General features: G+C 31.6%; 2 protein-coding genes across 2 annotated transcripts; both read right to left on the bottom strand.

Moving 5' to 3' along the window:
- Nucleotides 1-3,759: 3,759 nt before the first annotated feature.
- Nucleotides 3,760-9,370, bottom strand: LOC139513228 (uncharacterized). The gene is made up of 4 exons (XM_071301528.1): nucleotides 9,307-9,370; nucleotides 8,236-8,322; nucleotides 4,650-4,806; nucleotides 3,760-3,847 (listed from the first exon to the last, which is right to left on the bottom strand). The coding sequence occupies exons 2-4, from the start codon at nucleotides 8,306-8,308 to the stop codon at nucleotides 3,790-3,792; spliced, it is 288 nt and encodes a 95-aa protein (XP_071157629.1). The 5' UTR covers nucleotides 8,309-8,322; nucleotides 9,307-9,370; the 3' UTR covers nucleotides 3,760-3,789.
- A 6,356-nt stretch (nucleotides 9,371-15,726) lies between these two features.
- Nucleotides 15,727-19,765, bottom strand: LOC139513229 (uncharacterized). Its single transcript, XM_071301529.1, has 4 exons — nucleotides 19,705-19,765; nucleotides 18,642-18,728; nucleotides 16,655-16,802; nucleotides 15,727-15,819 (listed from the first exon to the last, which is right to left on the bottom strand). Exons 2-4 carry the CDS (start codon nucleotides 18,718-18,720, stop codon nucleotides 15,762-15,764), a joined length of 285 nt encoding a protein of 94 aa, XP_071157630.1. The 5' UTR covers nucleotides 18,721-18,728; nucleotides 19,705-19,765; the 3' UTR covers nucleotides 15,727-15,761.
- Nucleotides 19,766-21,624: the final 1,859 nt, after the last annotated feature.

Below are 21,624 nucleotides of genomic sequence, written 5' to 3'. Positions count from 1 at the left end.
TTGAAGCGTGTTTGAAAGCATAACGTCGACATAACCAAATTCTGAAAATTACAACAAATAATAACAATATGACTTATACATTCACTGACTTTGGACAGACATGTGTATACGATAATTGGGTATTTCTTGAATAGTCTGTTTCAAATTTTACTTATAAGCATCTCGAGACTAAGGTTGTACCTGCCTCAGGCAATGGTGACATCAGATGACGATTGATAAACTGTGGGTTACTTAACGTCATAAATACGTAATATGGCATAAATTGTAGTATCTAACGTTTAAACAATGTCGGTTATCAGACATAAAGCCCTTATTTAAGAAATAGCATTTTCGCCATTACGAAATTTGGATTGATGAACCATATTGCCTTAATGAATATTATATTGCGGAGTATAGCTCCTTGTCATCTTGGTATCTACAATATCTGTGACTTTAGTTTTTGTCGCAGTTCAAGTCGACAACTAACGCAACAATATCCATCATTTGAACCTTCTGTACTATCAAATACATGCCAATGAAGTTTTCTTATTGATTTGCTAGCATATTCAAAAACAGTAATGAATGGTTTGAAAGGCTACTAACTGTGTCGGTTCTTATTAATCCTTGGCTTTCAAATACACACGTTTTTGTCTTTGAGCAGTCCTGTTGAAGGTACCTTCGGACGCATGAATTTATTAAGATTGTTTTCATTTTTTAAATTTATTTGTTCAGCACAGCTTATCACATAAACAACACGACGGGTGACACATGTGGAGCAGGATCTGCTAACCCTTCCGGAGCACCTGAGATTACCCCTAGTTTTTTGGTGGGGTTCGTGGGGTTTATTCTTTGGTTTTCTATGTTGTGTCATGTTTGCTGTTATTTGTTTGTCTTTTTCATTTTGAGCCATGGCGTTGTCAGTTAGTTTTACATTTATGAGTTTGACTGTCCTTTTTGTATCTTTCGTCCCTCTTTTTTAGCCCAAGCCCATTCAGAATGCGATTGATTTTTTTTCCTAATATTGATATTTGGATGGAGAGTTGTCTCATTGGCACTCACACCACATCTTCCTATATCTATAAACAATAACAATCGAACTATGAATCCGAGAATAAATATAACTATCTTCCGTATTGAAAAACAAATAAAACAATCTCAAAATACTTGATGAAATATTACTGTTCTCGATGCAAAGCTGAATGTCACACATTAAACAAGACCATTTTCAACAATTTAGATGCTTATTAGTTTGCAAAAGGTAGGAGTTGTCTTAACATTATTATTTGTTCATCTATTCGGCAAGAAAAACGAGTTATCGAAAATATGTCATTTAGAAAAAAGAATTTCTTCGCATAAGGAATATACGGCAAAATTCAATACGCCATATTGTAAGGGACCTTGGGTAGGCTTCAATATAATTATATCATTTGGGTGAGTCTCTGTAAAGGTTGCAGCAAAAACCAATTTATATATATATATATATATATATATATATATATATATATATATATATATATATATATATATATATATATGTCTAGATGGTCAGCCATTGTGGACCTATTGTGCCTGCCTGTAACAGAGAAATATCTGCCCAGCCACAGGACAACTTTCCAAAACGTATAATCTTAATCTTATGAAGTTTAGTGCACCAGCACTAAGATGATTTCTCAGAAGGATCCATTTCTAGTCAGGAAACCAATCTTTGCTCATTTCAGATAATGTTTTTTACATATGAAGACAATATTATTGGAGGCTTTATCTGCTGGAACAACGACATATTTGTCATGCAAAGAGGATAAAGCATTCACAACCTCCGGATTCTTGAAAGGGTTAGACACTCTAGTACTCTTATTAAATCGTAGTATATGTATGCACCTCTGAATGCATGATCGAATAGCTTTGATCCATTCAGACAAAGTGTCCAGTTCTGGTTCGTCTGGTTCGCGCTTTACCCATTTTCTTGCATAGTCCTCAACTGCATACATCAGTAACTTGAAATTCTTTTTCCAGTTGATGGGCTGGGGAATTCTATATTTTGGTCCCTTGGCTAACAACTCTCTTAGTTGTTCATTGGTAACGATGTCAAGGTCACCAGTAATGGTATGACCAGCTGGACTGTAATTGTATTGTGACGATGTACATGAGCAACCCGGAGGCTTGGATTTTGGATCTTTGAGGTTAAAAGCCTCTAAAACTCTCTTGTGGTTGAAAATCTTGGATGCAATAGACTTGGTATAAGTATAAGAAATAACAGGTGTAGCTTTATTTTTGAAGTAATCAGGTATAGTTTTTTGTACAGATTTTTGATGGAAAATATTGCTAATATTTACAGCATCTAAACCTTTATTGGCGAATTCTACCATAAAAAAATTACGTTTTTCCTCACTGTTGGATGTAGTGGATACGGGTTTGAATAGTCTATGGTTAGCAATGTCCATGATAATTGCAACTAATCCATACAAAACAGAACGAGAATCAGTAACGGAAGTATTTTTGGCATCTTGAAATAGTAAAGAAAGTTTTGACAATGGAATGGAGTATAATTTAGTTCTAATGTGATGAATTCCTAAAGGTTTGTGAACAGACGTTAATAGACTATCAATTGTCACGGTGTGTACAGCAGGTGGTATATATTTTCTGTGACCATGACTTCTATTTCGTCGAGCAGAAGTATTAAATAATTGTAATGTATTGACGGTACTACATCTGGGACTAGACAAAATACCTACACCATCAATTTTGTCATTGCATCCATAGGGAATGGCTGTTCCCAACTCTCTTATCCAAAAGTCTTCTCTTTGTAAACGATATGGTGTACTCAATATGGGGTCATTTGTTGGATTAAACAATAGAATGGTCAGGCTGATTGAAATGTTTATAGAGAAATTTGTTGTTATTAGGATCATTTACATTAGACCGATGATCATTCATCCTAAAATTGAGTCTTTGTCGAGTTTCCCCGACGTAGATCAATCCACAAAGAGTACATTCAATACCGTATACAATATTGGAAGCAGTGCAATTCAAATCCTCATGACTATGTGTATTGTAATTTTTGGTGGTTAAATTACTTTGAAAGTGGGTATCAGTTACTAGTATATCACAGGTTTTACAATTTTTACGGTTACATTTGGAAATAGAGCAATATTGATGGTTGTCATTGAAATCTAAAATATCTGAAAGTATGCAAGCAATTGTGTTATAACACTGTTATATGTCAAAAAAAGATTAAAGAAAAATCTACTGCATAGTATTGTCATGGCAAGTAAGCATTTTATGGTGAGTTAACAAAACGGCCAGTTTTGGCAGTTATTCATTCAAATTTTACTCTTTAATCTATCATGTATCTGTTTAGTAGCTAGAAATTGTTTTACACTGACCATTAGTTTGCCCGTCAGTGATCAGTTGTCATCAAATGAAATTGAGCAAATTATTTGTTGCTGTATATTGTCAAATAAATGTTATGCTTGTTGTTTGTATCACATTTCTTACTTAAGGACTTGAAGTTACGTGTGATTTAAACTTTTGTTAATCCTTCTGCTATTGTCTTTCTTATTATAATTACATAATCGAAAGAACATCTTCATTTAATATAAGCATTTAATACTTATAAAAAAAACTAGGTGCACTTAATCTTGTGTATTTTTTGTTGTTGCTTAACCACTAAGTATACATGGGCATATAGGCAGATGTGGTATGACAAAAGATTGAATAACACGTAGTCCACAAAACAATGGATGAACTTATGTTAAATAATTCACAAAAAACAAGATACTATAAATCTTGTAGATTTATTTTTTTCTGTATCTAAACAGTAGTTGGGGGAACTGTTACATGTCCAAATCGGTGAACCAGACTCTGGAAACTGTTGATATAAAATGAAAGATAATTTGAATAAACAATATAGATAAATAAATATGTATACATATAATATATCTGGATTATAATATGCACTGTTGATCTTAAGTAACGCTCATATTAAATTTTAGGAAAAGGGAAAATGAATGTTGTTTCCAGATTCTTTTGTATTCTTAAGCGACAGTATATTCACCAACAGCTATGGGAACCTTAGATAACGTCCAAGAGTAGCAGGCACATTGTGATTGTTGTTTTCAAAACTGTATGCTGTCTTATTGTTCAATATTAAGGAAAGGGGTCAGTCTGTACCAAATCAGGCTATATTCGAACAATGTGTTGTTAAGTGTTACTTATACGTACTAGTATTTTGTTCTTTGACATATTGTATGGTCATGTTATCAACGTTTCAGATTTACATGTTAAAATTTTTTGATTGTTCTGTCAGGGTTTCAAATTTTGGTATTAAAATGTTTGTATTTTTTATTCAAACTATTGGTCAAAAAGGTTAACTGATGTTTCAACAGTTTCACGTGCCGTTTATTAGATTTGATACTTTAAATTATGTCTTATAACTACATTCGATGAACAGAATGTTTTGAATAGTTTAACAAATTCTTGATACCAAACAACAAAGATAGAGAAATGTATAAGTGTATACCAAAATTTAGTTTATTTTCCACAAAAACGATACACTCAGTTGCATTACAAACTTGAGGTGACGAGAAATATATAACATTAATAATATTTTAAATGATAATATACAAATCCTCTTAAATGTTAAAAAGAAAATAAAACCAATATATGCTTACCTTTTACAAACCAATGGACATCCAAATTGAAGTAGATGATCTGCTTGGATGAGTGTGTGGCATTCAGTTTCACATGCCTGTTCAGTTGCATTAGTACCTAATGTACCTACTATCCCGTCTACTAATGTTTTCAGTTCATCAGTTTGGAATAACGTATCTAAAAAAGAAAAAAATTCTGTCACAACTTTCTTACCTGCTTATAATAATATGAACAATGTATATGGTTTTATCGTTTAGTGAACTGACACTTATTCTTTATTAGAAAACATTTACTAGACTTGCGACTATTTAGAGCTTGCCAAATCACATATGCATATGTCATTTGTTGTTGACTTCTAGATATCATCTTTGTTTTTGAGACGTTAGGTTGCTGTTTCACGGTTGATTCCGTATATCGTCAGATTATCGGAATTCCAATGGGGACTAACTGTGCACCACTTATTGCGGACCTGTTTTTGTATTGTTATGAGGTACAATTTATGACAAAAATAAGCAAAGACCCATCGAAACAACATCTGATAAACAAATTTAATAATACTTTTAGATATTTGGATGATATTTTGGCTCTCAATAATGAGACTTCAGTATGTATATTAATGAAATTTATCCTGTTGAACTTACTTTAAATAAAGCTAATACTAACAATGACCACTGCCTTTTTCTCGATCTTGATATTTATATCACTAATGGAAAGCTGAATACTAAAATTTATGATAAAAGGGATGATTTTTCATTTCCTATCGTTAATTATCCGTTTTTAGATGGTGACGATCCCTTGTCACCATCTTACGGTGTTTATATATCTCAACTTGTACGATTCGCTCGTGTATGTTACAATATTTTAGATTTTTACAAGAGAAATTTATATATTACTGAAAAATTATTACACTAGGGTTTTCGATATCACAAACTAGTCAAAACATTTACTAAATTTTATCATCGGTATAAAAACATCATTCGTAAATATAGCTCAACATGCAGACTTCTAATACGTTCAAGTATTTCACATCCAATTTTTTATGGAAATATTCTTTATAAAGCACAAAGGTGTCAGTATTCACCTCAGAAACTTACAAAACCTTTGAATAGACTTCTTAAGAAGGGATATAATAACGATACTGTTGTCAAGTCATTAAAGATTGCATATTTTGGCGTTAATATTGAGTCACTGATAAGGTCTTTGCATCGGAACTAAACACATCTATTCTAAAAACAGTTGTTGGCATGACACGGGTTATGTTCTACTCACATATGTTATGATGGTATGATACTAAACCCCTAACGAGAAGGATTGTGCCGGATGTTCATATGATGAAATCATAATCTTTCAGTCAGTTTAATTGAAGTCTGGAGCTGGCATGTCAGTTAACTGCTAGTAGTCTGTTGTTATTTATGTATTATTGTCATTTTGTTTATTTTCTTTGGTTACATCTTCTGACATCAGACTCGGACTTCTCTTGAACTGAATTTTAATGTGCGTATTGTTATGCGTTTACTTTTCTACATTGGTTAGAGATATAGGGGCAGGGTTGAGATCTCACAAACATGTTTAACCCCGCCGCATTTTTGCGCCTGTCCCAAGTCAGGAGCCTCTTGCCTTTGTTAGTCTTATATTATTTTAATTTTAGTTTCTTGTGTACAATTTGGAAATTAGTATGGCGTTCATTATCACTGGACTAGTATATATTTGTTTAGAGGCCAGCTGAAGGACGCCTCCGGGTGCGGGAATTTCTCGCTACATTGAAGACCTGTTGGTGACCCTCTGCTGTTGTTTTTTATTTGGTCGGGTTGTTGTCTCTTTGACACATTCCCCATTTCCATTCTCAATTTTATTTACTCTTTCTGTCGGGTTTTTTTTTCAGGTCATACAAATTATATATAAACTTCTTAAGGTGGTATGGGAGTCTAAATTGAAAATGATAAAATTTGTTCATATTTTTCCATAACGTAGTATATATTGAAATATGTTCAAAAATATAATAAAAATGATAGGTCACCGTGCATTTTCTCAAGCTACAGGTTGTGAAAAAATGACAGCTTTTTATGTATTATAGAGAAGAAAAAAAACATTATTATGTGTTTAGAAGCTAAACTAAATGATAGAATTGTAAAATTAAATACGAGAAGATAGCTTTTAGAAAATGATTTTTTAAAAATAACAAAAGACAACATGAGATCACCGTGCGTTTTTTTCCGGCTAAACTACAAAATAGCAAAATTCCATGTAGATTCCTTCAGAAAAAATCTAAACTTGTAAAAATATTAATATTTAGAAGTAATAATCTTATAACTATGTTCTTCTACATGCAAATTACATCTGTTATTTGCATTTCTATATCACATTTTGCTAATTTGATTGAAAATCTTGACCTTAAATTCTCTGTTTTTGACATTCCAAGATGGCGAAAGACACCCATACTATGTTAAGACGTACCAAAGTTCCTATCAATATTATATTTGATGGTAATTATCTACTGTAACAGTAAACCTTCATAAGGACAGCAGATGTCTTTTTCCCAAGAATTTCTACATTATTGGTAGAGCCCTTGATTTAATTTTGAAAGTTTAATTCTTCATTAAACTTTGCGAGTCTTTTGAATTAGTATGTTTTGCCTGATATTCAAAAACACCAACCGAACATTCAAAACTCGGGAATTTTTTTTACAACAAATAGAAAACAACCATTGCTTATTCGACGATATTTAGATTTTGATTTTATTAAAAGAGGGACGAAAGATATCAAATGGACAGTCAAGTTTGAATCAATCAAAAAAGATGCTAAGTTCATAATCTTTATAATTTCATTAATATATAACTAAATTCATTATTACATGATATACAGTTTTAATGAAGAAAATTTCAAATATTTCAAAAATGTCCACTATAAAAACTGTTAGAACGATCAGTTATGATTGCACTAAAAATAGTTTCAAAATGAACATGAAAATTAGAAATAATACTTCATTCCATACAGTTTTCAACTTCTCGTTAAGTTAGATTTCATACTCATTATATCTCGTTGTGCACAATAAGTATCGATATTTAAAACATATTGCAGTTAAATGATATTTCACTTCAGCACACTAATGGAATAATGTTATATTTGAATAACATTACAATCCAGCATATGAAAAAAAAATCAGATCAGATAAATAACAAACTTAATACTATAATATACCTTTCGAAATCTTTGGAATAAACTTGTACAATAGCTTCAAAACTATAACTACATGTAACTGGTACAATATTGTCACTCACTTAATTGTCAAGGCTTAATACTACCAAAACAAGAAAGTTATTACCCGTTTCGTCATACAATAGTACACAAAAAAGTAATTACTAATTTATCCACTTCGGTAAGTTAAATTTATTCTTTTTTTTTTATAAAGTTCACTCATCAGAGGCGCTTTTCTGGATTAACATCCGTCAGGAACGATCAAAGATGCGCATAAAAACCGAAACAGTTGAAAACCTTTAAGAGCAACAGGACATACAATAGAGCCATTTATTTCTAAAGTCAGCTCTACCTAAAGAAGTTGAAACCTGAGTTTCTTAAAGAAGAAACTACTGCCCTGTGATCACTTACCAAAAATAAGTCTTTTCTGTGGTGTAGAAAACACTACTGGTAACAACAGCAATAAAGCAAAAGCAAGTTTCATCTTCAAGTATTTAGCTGAAAGAATATAACAATAGTAATTAAACATTAGAATCAAACCAAATACAGTGTATAATCTAGAAATGTTGGTCCTATTGGAACTATATTGAAAGTTGTCCAAGGATGGCATACTCCCTGTAATGACTCTAAAGGTTAAATGTTCACGAGAGAATGTTTTGGCAAATATTAATCACGATAAACAGATATACAAAGTTATCACATCCCGTTTGTTATAGCAAGTTATTGGAACACAGGCTATAAAATTGTGTATTAAATTATTTGAAATGTTTCGATGGGAATAAAAAAATCACTAGGACCTACCTCTATTCTGCGATGTCTATAAATGCTTGACCAAAATAGAAAAGCAATACATAACAAAATAGACTAGAACGCAATATGAAAAATCATTAAGAACTATAGTCCTCCATAGTCGGACCTTATTAAAGAATATTCATTAAGTGCAAAGAAATTGAAAACATCGTACATATATACAAAATTTATGACGATCTTTTATTCAAATGATGAAAACATATTTTGAACTAATTGAAGACGTGAGACGACAATTATAAGATAAACAAAGAATAGAGGAATAATAATATTTTTCCTTTCAACATAGTGGCATAACTCATCCCATGATTATTTCTGTTTCTTTTCCAAATGAGTGAATAAAAAATGATGTGCTATAACATTTTGTATAAGAAGATATAAGTAAAAAAAATTACAAATAATTGTCAAAGTAGTAATACATGAATGGGATAGTTTTAGGTGTATTTACAAAAATACAGTGAAAAGTTTGTAAAATTTGAGAAGCATAAAATGTTTTTTTTTCAATTGTTGGTACTGAAAATGGTATCAAAAGATTTCTTTTGAGTTTTAATAAATGCTATAAATGTTGAAATACATTTTCTCCAATGAAATGTATATTTCAACTCAACAAAAATAGGCTAATAAATAAACTAAGTGTAACAGAATACATTGACAATACTTATGATTAGGTCTTACCTGCTTATAATGGAATGTGGTGTTTGACAGTATGAAGGCTTGCTTTGTCTTTTATAGTATTACCAACTTCTTAGTATTGATAACCTTTATAGCACGTTTGTACTTAAAAATGTCAAAACTAATACTCATACTGACATTCCACATTGCGACATTAGCTGTCAGCATGTAATCATTTTTTGCATGTTTGGTTTCTTTTCGTTTCTTTCCACATGTATATATGGTGTTGTTTTTTTAATCCCCCAAACAACAAATCAGACAAGAAGGCTCATATATTTATTTATTTTAATTTTGGTTCAATTGTATGCTTCGGAGTATATTGTGATATCCATTTTCTCTGAACTAGTACACATTTTTGTTAATATTGCCAGCTGATGTCCGTCTCCGGATGCGGGATTTCTCGCTATGTTATGACCTTTAAATAGTGTTATCTTTTTTTGTTTGTTCTTTAGTCGGATAGTTAACCCTTCGTACATTCCCCGTTTTTACTGTCAATTGTTTCTATCCTCAATTTCGCTTGAATATTGGGTAAACATGCCGAAAGACTTAATCTTGCCAAAATGTTTTTCCTGAGATCGGAAATAATTGTTGAAATTTTAAAATTAAAGCGTGTTTGAAAGCATAACGTCGACATAACCAAATTCTGAAAATTCCAACAAATAATAACAATATGACTTATACATTCACTGACTTTGGACAGACATGTGTATACGATAATTGGGTATTTCTTGAATAGACTGTTTCAAATTTTACTTATAAGCATTTCGAAACAAAGATTGTACCTGCCTCAGGCAAGGGTGACATCAGATGACGATTGATGAACTGTGGGTGGCTTAACGTCATAAATACGTAATATGGCATAAATTGTAGTATCTAACGTTTAAACAATGTCAGTTATCAGACCCAAAGCCCTTATTCAAGAAATAGCATTTTCGCAATAACGAAATTTGGATTGATGAACCATATGGTCTTAATGAATATTATATCGCGGAGTATAGCTCGTTGGCATCTTGGTATCTACAATATCTGTGACTTTAGTTTTTGTCGTAGTTCAAGTCGACAACAAACGCAACAATATCCATCATTTGAACCTTCTGTACTATCAAATACATGCCAATGAAGTTTTCTTATTGATTTGCTAGCATATCCAAAAACAGTAATGAATGGTTTGAAAGGCTACTAACTGTGTCGGTTCTTATTAATCCTTGGCTTTCAAATACACACGTTTTTGTCTTTGAGCAGTCCTGTTGAAGGTACCTTCGGACGCATGAATTTATTAAGATTGTTTTCATTTTTTAAATTTATTTGTTCAGCACAGCTTATCACATAAGCAACACGACGGGTGACACATGTGGAGCAGGATCTGCTAACCCTTCCGGAGCACCTGAGATTACCCCTAGTTTTTTGGTGGGGTTCGTGGAGTTTATTGTTTGTTTTTCCATGTTGTGTCATGTGTGCTGTTGTTTGTTTGTCTTTTTCATTTTTAGCCATGGCGTTGTCAGTTAGTTTTACATTTATGAGTTTGACTGTCCTTTTTGTATCTTTCGTCCCTCTTTTTTATCCCAAGCCCATTCAGAATGCGATTGAATTTTTTTCCCTTATATTGATATTTGGATGGAGAGTTGTCTCATTGGCACTCACACCACATCATCCTATATCTATAAACAATAACAATCGGACTATGAATCCGAGAATAAATAAAACTATCTTCCGTATTGAAAAACAAATAAAACAATCTCAAAATGCTCTATGAAATATTACTGTTCTCGATGCAAAGCTGAATGTCACACATTAAACAAGACCATTTTCAACAATTTAGATGCTTATTAGTTTGCAAAAGGTAAGAGTTGTCTTAACATTATTATTTGTACATTTATTCGGCAAGAATTACGAGTTACCGAAAATATGTCATTTAGAAAAAAGAATTTCTTCTCATAAGGAATATACGGCAAAATTCAATACGCCATATTGTAAGGGACCTTGGGTAGGCTTCGATTTAATTATGTCATTTGGGTGAGTCTCTGTAAAGGTTGCAGCAATAACCAATTTATATATATATATGTCTAGATGGTCAGCCATTGTGGACCTATTGTGCCTGCCTGTAACAGAGAAATATCAGGACAACTTTCTAAAACGTATATAGTTTAGTGCACCAGCACTAAGATGATTTCTCAGAAGGATCCATTTCTAGTCAGGAAACCAATCTTTGCTCATTTGGAAATTGTAAGTTGATTAAGCATTTACTGGAAATTCATATTTCACTAACTACAATGAATAATCCACAGGACTAAATATTTATTAGACTAAGCCTGGTGGTGAAGCATGTATAATTTAGGCTAAGAAATATCTATAATGGAACATTCAAATACCAAACAATTTGCACATTCATGTAACTAATTATGTCAGGCCGGAAATAACAATTTATCCTTAGTAGAATCCCAATCAATGGTCCTTGATAAATATCAATGGTTACAAAAGATCGATGTGATGGGGAATAACTACAAGATTACAATATTAACACACTGGGGCAACTGGACAAGGTAGGAACTGACAGCCTTTTTTTTATTCTTGTTTACCATTTAAATTCTGTGCGTTCATGTGCTGAGTTAAAAATGATATAAAAATTATAATAAATGAATGGCGCTTTATTATCTACGACTTTAAGGAAAGCGGGACTATAGGTTAGAACAGATACATTTAAGTTAAGAAAAGAAATATATATTCAATAAAGGTTAGCTGATGATAAAGTTGAATACATTGTAACTTGTATACTGTGAATTCATTTATTTTCGCGGGTACCAATTTTCACGAATTGGAGAAATCTTGCATTTTCGTGGTTAATTGATTTCATGGTTTTGCCACGTCTACATTCATTCTTATTGAAAATTTGTAAATCGTTGTGCTTTGAACTTCGTGGTTCCCGGTATTTGTTATTTGGTATCCAACGAATAATAATGAATCCACAGTAGTTACTTCAATATTTTTTGGAAACAATATTTCTTGCAATTCCTCAAGCTATTTCGTCTGCGGTTCAGGAGTTATGTTTTAAGAATACTAGTACATGGTAGAGAAATGATGTGGTTCTGGGGTTGTAACGGTGCTTTTTTGTGTTTTATTTGTGTTTTATTGTTTGCTCTATATTATTCTATATATTTTAGAACACTTTGCTTACAACCACGAAATTTAATTGGAGTAACAGATTCTATTCATGATCTTCAATTGTCCTTAAAAATGAATTAGGAAGACGCTTTATAATTAAATCTTCACTGAACAGTGATCATATATTGAAGACCACTGCCTACGTTCCGACCGTTATGAGATTTATAGCTGTGTATGTAATAATGAATACATAAATTGCACCACAACTGTATTTTGTATGCAACTGCAGTATTTTCGTAATTTCTAGTTCGCCGATGTTGTCGGATTCACTAAAAAATGAACATGTTGCTAAATGTTTTCTGAATGTAGTATCTTGAAGGGCGTTTGTGTTGGGTTTTTTTTCTTCTTTGACCTGTGTGTTTTGATAGTTGTTTGCTTATATCAATGAACAATGTATAAAAAAAGATCGACTCTCGACTCCGAGTCAACTCGGCCGGGCTTATTAGTCAACTCTGACCGCTTATCTATAATACTAAAATTACGAGGTCCAATTTGTCAGCCGTCATCACGTAAAAACGACGAATCAAAGAATTCAACTTTATATATAACTAATTTAGTACAAAGGTGTAGATTAAAAATTACACCACTCCAGGCCCTTTTGTTTTCCACGTAATTAATATTGCCAATAATTAAGAAGTTCTGGGTCGAGTCCGATACCGATACCAATAGTATATTCACCTGTTACCTATTACCTTATCTGTACGTTCCGCATCTGACAGGCGCACCAACAAACGGTGTATTCAGGATTAATATGCTATATACACGGGTCATAATCACAGGTCAAATTGTTACCTATTGTAGTATTTTAATCAGTAAGACTTTCTAAGATAACAATACGAATACTAAAAATCTGGACTAAAAATAAGGCCTATAGGTACAGTTTTCAATTTGTTAGCGGGCATGACGTAAAACAGCGAATCAAAGAATTCAACTTTATTTATAACTAATATAGGACAATGCTGTTGATTAAAAAATACTCCATTCCAGGACCTTTTGTTTTCCAAATAATTAATATTACCAATAATTGATAAGTTCCAGTTCGACGGGTTCAAACAGAACGATTTGAAAGCAGACGGAAAACTGTGCATCTTATAATCGGCATGACTTTATCAGATGACAATACTAATACTAAAATAAGGCTTGCGCATAGTTATATACTTTAATTCAGTCACGGACCCGCGATATCACGGGTGTGTTCTAGTAGTTATAACTAAGACAGTATCTAAACTACGTAAATTATAAATGATTTAAAGTTATATTTCATACGAAAAAAATGTCTATACGTTGCCGAATTCGTTTAATGTGAATTCAAATTTCCACTCATCTTAATCAATTATTTATAAAATTTACTTTAACCAACACAATGTCAAGGTTGATTTTTTTTTTTTTTAAATTTATTTTTGAACTTTATATTTCTCATTTGTATAACTTAAAAGACTGTCAACTCTGGTCATCATTTTAAAGTGTACTAGGACCAACTTTAACATAGTATAACCATGGATTTTGGGTTATTTATTTGACAATGTATCATTTCTACGGTATTGCCTTTGCAGAGGAAGTGCCGTTAATTTCTGTAATGTTAATATAAAATTCTACTGCATCATGATGAATTTATATTTTGAATAAAATCTTCATCAATTCATTTAACAAACAGAAATATCCGTTGATTGAATTCATTATTTATTATATTTGTTGCTTATAATCTCATTTCATTTTACCTACAGTATTAATTTAAATAATATTCATTTGTCTCTTTCGTCAACAACGGGACATTCAGAACACAACATTGGAAGAGAAAATGGCACTTCACTTCACTTTATAAAGGCTTAAGACTGACTAACATAATACCTTATAAAAAACCAAATTGATCTCTGGTATCTAGGAATAGTTATCACAGGAACCAGGATTATAATTAAGTACGTCAGACGCGCCTTTTGTCTACATAATACTCACCAGTGACGCTCATATCAAAATATTTATAAAGCCAAACAAGTACAAAGTTGAAGAGCATTAAGGATTCAAAATTCCTAAAAGCTGTGCCAAATACGGCTAAGGTAAAATATGCCTGGGATAAGAAAATACTTAGTTAAAAAAAGTTTTGTCAACAGGAAATTTATTAAAATGACCACATCATTGATATGCATGTCAACACCGAAGTGTTGACTACTGGGCTGGAAAAAGAAGGGTGACCATATGGTGTTTTCCATGTGTCATTAGTCCTTTAACTCCTAGAATATATGAAAGATAAGGTGATAAGCCATCACGTAATGGCGGATTGATTATTGATTATTTTCTAACCGTAAGACATCATTAAAATCTTCTACATTTGTAATGCAATTTCCTAATCTCAAACGAACATCAAAAAAGAAATTTTGAACTAGAAAAAAGCATTTTTTAAAAGGATGGATTAGACTGTTATCGGTTGAAACACAGATGTTGAAATTTTAAAAGCTAATATCATATCCCAACCCTAAACAAATCTAAAACAAGGCCTCATATTAGTTGGTGTTCTGGAAGAGTAAACATACCCTCTCCTAAAATAAACTGAAATATGATCGATCGATGACCTATAATTATTAAAATATAGGTCATTTAGTCTTTTGTGAAATGTTAACTGATTGGCAATCATACCACATCATTTTATTTTTATATTATAAAGTCTATTCCTTTCATTCGACGCATGCAAGCAATTATGTTATAACACTTTTATATGTCAAAAAAAGATAAAAGAAAAACCTACTGCATAGTATTGTCATGGCAAGTAAGCATTTTATGGTGAGTTAACAAGACGGCCAGTTTTGGCAGTTATTCATTCAAATTTTACTCTTTGATCTATCATGTATCTGTTTAGTAGCTAGAAATTGTTTTACACTGACCATTAGTTTGCCCGTCAGTGATCAGTTGTCATCAAATGAAATTGAACAAATTATTTGTTGCTGTATATTGTCAAATAAATGTTATACTTGTTGTTCGTATCACATTCCTTCCTTAAGGACTTGAAGTTACGTGTGATTTAAACTTTTCTTAAACCTTTTGCTATTGTATTTCTTATTATAATTGCATAATCGAAAGATCATCTTCATTTAATATAAGCATTTAATACTTATAAAACACGGTGCAGTTAATCTTGTGGATTTTTTGTTGTTGCTTAACCACTCAGTATACCAGGGCATATAGGCAGATATGGTATGACAAAAGATTGAATAACACGTAGTCCACAAAACAATGGATGAACTTATGTTAAATAATTCACAAAAAACAAGATACTATAAATCTTGTTGATTTATTATTTTCTGTATCTAAACAGTAATTGGGGGAACTGTTACATGTCCAAATCGGTGAGCCAGACTCTGGAAACTGTTGATATAAAATAAAAGATAATTTGAATAAGCAATATAGATAAATAAATATGTATACATATAATATATCTGGATTATAATATGTTCCCTTGGAGTACTGGTGATCTTAAGTAACGCTCATATTGAATTTTAGGAAAAAGAAAAATGAATGTTGTTTTCAGATTATTTTGTATTCTTAAGCGACAGTATATTCACCAACAGCTATGGGAACCTTAGATAACGTCTAAGAGTAGCAAGCACATTTTGATTGTTGTTTTCAAAACTGTATGCTGTCTTATTGTTTGATATTAAGGAACGTGGTCAATCTGCACCAAATCAGGCTATATTCGAACAATATATCAACGTTAAGTGTTACTTATACGTACTAGCATTTTGTTCTCCGACATATTGTATGGTCATGCTATTCTTTATATGTGTTATCAACGTTTCAGATTTTCATGTTAAAATATTTTGATTGTTCTGTAAGGGTTTCAAATTTTGGTATTAAATTGTTTGTATTTTCTATACAAACTATTGGTCAAGAAGGTTAACTGATGTTTCAACAGTTTCACTTGCCGTTTATTAGATTTGATACTTTAAATTATGTCTTATAACTACATTCGATGAACAGAATGTTTTGAATAGTTTAACAAATTCTTGATACCAAACGACAAAGACAGAGAAATGTATAAGTGTACACCAAAATTTAGTTTATTTTTCACAAAAACGATACACCCACTTGCATAACAAACGTGAGTTGTCGAGAAATATATAACATTAACATTAATACTTGCAATGATAATATAAAATTCCTCTTAGATGTTAAAAAAAGAATAAAACCAATATATGTTTACCTTTTACAAACCAATGGACACCCGGATTTAAGTAGATGATCTACTGTGTAGCATTCAGTTTCACATTCCTGTTCAGTTGGATCAGTACCTATTGTACCTACTATCCCGTCTACTAATGTTTTCAGTTCATCAGTTTGGAATAACGTATCTAAAATAGAAAAAAAATCAGTCACAACTTTCTTACCTGCTTATAATAATATGAACAATGTATATGGTTTTATCGATTAGTGAACCGACACTTATTCTTTATTAGAAAACATTTACTTGACTTGCGACTATTTAGAGCTTGCCAAATTACATAGGCATATGTCATTTGGTGTTGACTTCTAGATATCATCTTTGTTTTTGAGACGTTGGGTTGCTGTTTCACGGTTATTTACTCTTTCTGTCGGGATTTTTTAGGTCATACAAGTTATATATAAACTTCTTAAGGTGGTATGGGAGTCTAAATTGAAAATGATAAAATTTGTTCATATTTTTCCATAACGTAGAATATATTGAAATATGTTCAAAAATATAATAAAAATGATAGGTCACCGTGCATTTTCTCAAGCTACAGGTTGTGACAAAATGACAGATTTGTATGTATTATTCAGAAGAAGAAAAAATCTACACTTGTAAAAATATTAATATTTAGAAGTTATATCTTATAAAATGTTCTTCTACATGCAAATTACATCTGTTATTTGCATTTCTATATCACATTTTGCCAATTTGATTGAAAATCTTGTCCTTAAATTCTCTGTTTTTGACAATCCAAGATGGCGAAAGACACCCATACTACGTAAAGACGTACCAAATTTCCTATCAATATTATATTTGATGGTGTTTATCTACTGTAACAGTAAACCTTCATAAGGACAGCAGATGTCTTTCCCCCAAGAATTTCTACATTATTGGTAGAGCCCTTGATTTAATTTTGAACGTTTAATTCTTCATTAGACTTTGCGAGTCTTTTGAATTAATATGTTTTGCCTGATATTCAAAAACACCAACAGAACATTCAAAACTCGGGATTTGTTTTTGACAACAAATAGAAAACAACCATTGCTTATTCGACGATATATTAATTTTGATTTTATTAATATCTACGATAAAAGAGGGACGAAAGATACTAAAGGGACAGTCAAGTTTGAATCAAGCAAAAAAGATGCTAAGTTCATAATCTTTACAGTTTCATTAATATATAACTAAATTCATCATTACATGATATACAGTTTTAATGAAAAAAAGTGAGAAAGGAAAAATTTCAAATATTTCAAAAATGTCCACTATAAAAATTGTTAGAACGATCAGTTATGATTGCACTAAAAATATTTTCAAAATGAACATGAACATTAGAAATTATACTTCATTCCATACAGTTTTCAACTTCTTGTTAAGTTAGATTTTATACTCATTATATCTCGTTGTGCACAATAAGTATCGATATTCAAAACATATTGCAGTTAAATGATATTTCACTTCAGCACACTAAGGCAAAAATGATATAATTTGAATAACATTCCAATCCAGCATATGAAAATAATAGTCAGATCAGATCAATAACAAACTTAATACTACAATATACCTTTGTATAAATCTTTGGAATAAACTTGTACAATAGCTTCAAAACTATAACTACATGTTTTTTTGTAACTGGTGAAATACTGTCATTCACTCAATTGTCAAGGCTTAATAATACCAAAAACAACAAAGTTATTACCCGTTTCGTCATACAATAGTACACAAAAAAGTAATTACTAAGTTATCCACTTCGGTAAGTTAAATTTATTCTTTTTTCTATAAAGTTCACTAATCAGAGGCGCTTTTCTGGATTAACATCCGTCAGGAACGATCAAAGATGCGCATAAAAACCGAAACAGTTGAAAACCTTTACGAGCAACAGGACATACAATAGAGCCATTTATTTCTAAGGTCAGCTCTACCTAAAGAAGTTGAAACCTGAGTATCTTAAAGAAGAAACTACTGTCCTGTGACCACTTACCAAAAATAAGTCTTTTCTGTGGTGTAGAAAACACTACTGGTAACAACAGCAATAAAGCAAAAGCAAGTTTCATCTTCATGTAGTTAGCTGAAAGAATATAACAATAGTAATTAAACATTAGAATCAAACCAAATACAGTGTATAATCCAGAAATGTTGGTCCTATTGGAACTATATTGAAAGTTGTCCAAGGATGGCATACTCCCTGTAATGACCCTAAAGGTTAAATGCTCACGAGAGAATGTTTTAGGAAATAGTAATCACGATAAACAGATATACAAAGTTATCACATCCCGTTTGTTATAGCAAGTTATTGGAACACAAGCTATAAAATTGTGTATTAAATTAATTTGAAATGTTTCGATGGGAATAAAAAATCACTAGAACCTACCTCTATTCTGCGATGTCTATAAATGCTTGACCAAAATAGAAAAGCAATACAAAACAAAATAGACTAGAACGCAGTATGAAATATCATTAAGAACTATAGTCCTCCATAGTCGGACCTTATTAAAGAATATTCATTAAGTGCAAAGAAATTGAAAACATCGTACATATATACAAAATTTATGAAGATCTTTTATTCAAATGATGAAAACATATTTTGAACTAATTGAAGACGTGAGACGACAATTATAAGATAAACAAAGAATAGAGGAATAATAATATTTTTCCTTTCAACATAGTGGCATAACTCATCCCATGATTATTTCTGTTTCTTTTCCAAATGAGTGAATAAAAAATGATGTGCTATAACATTTTGTATAAGAAGATATAAGTAAAAAAAATTACAAATAATTGTCAAAGTAGTAATACATGAATGGGATAGTTTTAGGTGTATTTACAAAAATACAGTGAAAAGTTTGTAAAATTTGAGAAGCATAAAATGTTGGTTGTTGGTACTGAAAATGGTATCAAAAGATTTCTTTTGAGTTTTAATAAATGCTATAAATGTTGAAATACATTTTCTCCAATGAAATGTATATTTCAACTCAACAAAAATAGGCTAATAAATAAACTAAGTGTAACAGAATACATTGACAATACTTATGATTAGGTCTTACCTGCTTATAATGGAATGTGGTGTTTGACAGTATGAAGGCTTGCTTTGTCTTTTATAGTATTACCAACTTCTTAGTATTGATAACCTTTATAGCACGTTTGTACTTAAAAATGTCAAAACTAATACTCATACTGACATTCCACATTGCGACATTAGCTGTCAGCATGTAATCATTTTTTGCATGTTTGGTTTCTTTTCGTTTCTTTCCACATGTATATATGGTGTTGTTTTTTTAATCCCCCAAAACAACAAATCAGACAAGAAGGCTCATATATTTATTTATTTTAATTTTGGTTCAATTGTATGCTTCGGAGTATATTGTGATATCCATTTTCTCTGAACTAGTACACATTTTTGTTAATATTGCCAGCTGATGTCCGTCTCCGGATGCAGGATTTCTCGCTATGTTATGACCTTTAAATAGTGTTATCTTTTTTTGTTTGTTCTTTAGTCGGATAGTTAACCCTTCGTACATTCCCCGTTTCTACTGTCAATTGTTTCTATCCTCAATTTCGCTTGAATATTGGGTAAACATGCCGAAAGACTTAATCTTGCCAAAATGTTTTCCCTGAGATCGGAAATAATTGTTGAAATTTTAAAATTAAAGCGTGTTTGAAAGCATAACGTCGACATAACCAAATTCTGAAAATTACAACAAATAATAACAATATGACTTATACATTCACTGACTTTGGACAGACATGTGTATACGATAATTGGGTATTTCTTGAATAGACTGTTTCAATTTTACTTATAAGCATTTCGAAACAAAGATTGTACCTGCCTCAGGCAAGGGTGACATCAGATGACGATTGATAAACTGTGGGTGGCTTAACGTCATAAATACGTAATATGGCATAAATTGTAGTATCTAACGTTTAAACAATGTCGGTTATCAGACCCAAAGCCCTCATTCAAGAAATAGCATTTTCGCCATTACGAAATTTGGATTGATGAACCATATTGCCTTAATGAATATTATATCGCGGAGTATAGCTCCTTCGCTTCTTGGTATCTACAATATTTGTAACTTTAGTTTTTGTCGTAGTTCAAGTCGACAACAAACGCAACAATATCCATAATTTGAACCTTCTGTACTATCAAATACATGCCAATGAAGTTTTCTTATTGATTTGCTAGCATATCCAAAAACAGTAATGAATGGTTTGAAAGGCTACTAACTGTGTAGGTTCTTATTAATCCTTGGCTTTCAAATACACACGTTTTTGTCTTTGATCAGTCCTATGAAGGTACCTTCGGACGCATGAATTTATTAAGATTGTTTTCATTTTTTAAATTTATTTGTTCAGCACAGCTTATCACATAAGCAACACGACGGGTGACACATGTGGAGCAGGATCTGCTAACCCTTCCGGATCACTTGAGATTACCCCTAGTTTTTTGGTGGGGTTCGTGGGGTTTATTCTTTGGTTTTCTATGTTGTGTCATGTTTGCTGTTGTTTGTTTGTCTTTTTCATTTTGAGCCATGGCGTTGTCAGTTAGTTTTACATTTATGAGTTTGACTGTCCTTTTTGTATCTTTTGTCCCTCTTTTTTAGCCCAAGCCCATTCAGAATGCGATTGAATTTTTTTTCCTTATATTGATATTTGGATGGAGAGTTGTCTCATTGGCACTCACACCACATCTTCCTATATCTATAAACAATAACAATCGGACTATGAATCCGAGAATAAATAAAACTATCTTCCGTATTGAAAAACAAATAAAACAATCTCAAAATACTTTATGAAATATTACTGTTCTCGATGCAAAGCTGAATGTCACACATTAAACAAGACCATTTTCAACAATTAAGATGCTTATTAGTTAGCAAAAGGTAGGAGTTGTCTTAACATTATTATTTGTACATTTATTCGGCAAGAAAAACGAGTTATCGAAAATATGTCATTTAGAAAAAAGA

The sequence above is a fragment of the Mytilus edulis genome, chromosome 2, assembly GCF_963676685.1.
Source record: "Mytilus edulis chromosome 2, xbMytEdul2.2, whole genome shotgun sequence".
Taxonomy (NCBI): Eukaryota; Metazoa; Mollusca; class Bivalvia; order Mytilida; family Mytilidae; genus Mytilus; species Mytilus edulis.
The sequence above is the reverse complement of the archived record's forward strand: the minus strand, read 5'-3'. Positions and strand labels throughout refer to the sequence as shown.

What these genes read in the sequence shown, in the direction of transcription:
- LOC139513228 (XM_071301528.1), bottom strand. Translation starts at nt 8,308, where the DNA reads ATGAAACTTGCTTTTGCTTTATTGCTGTTGTTACCAGTAGTGTTTTCT. An exon ending in ACAGAAAAGACTTATTTTTG is followed by an intron (nt 4,807 to 8,235) that starts GTAAGTGATCAC and finishes TTTCTTTTTTAG; the next exon opens with ATACGTTATTCCAAACTGAT. An exon ending in TGTCCATTGGTTTGTAAAAG is followed by an intron (nt 3,848 to 4,649) that starts GTAAGCATATAT and finishes TTATATCAACAG; the next exon opens with TTTCCAGAGTCTGGTTCACC.
- LOC139513229 (XM_071301529.1), bottom strand. Translation starts at nt 18,720, where the DNA reads ATGAAGATGAAACTTGCTTTTGCTTTATTGCTGTTGTTACCAGTAGTG. An exon ending in ACAGAAAAGACTTATTTTTG is followed by an intron (nt 16,803 to 18,641) that starts GTAAGTGGTCAC and finishes TTTCTATTTTAG; the next exon opens with ATACGTTATTCCAAACTGAT. An exon ending in TGTCCATTGGTTTGTAAAAG is followed by an intron (nt 15,820 to 16,654) that starts GTAAACATATAT and finishes TTATATCAACAG; the next exon opens with TTTCCAGAGTCTGGCTCACC.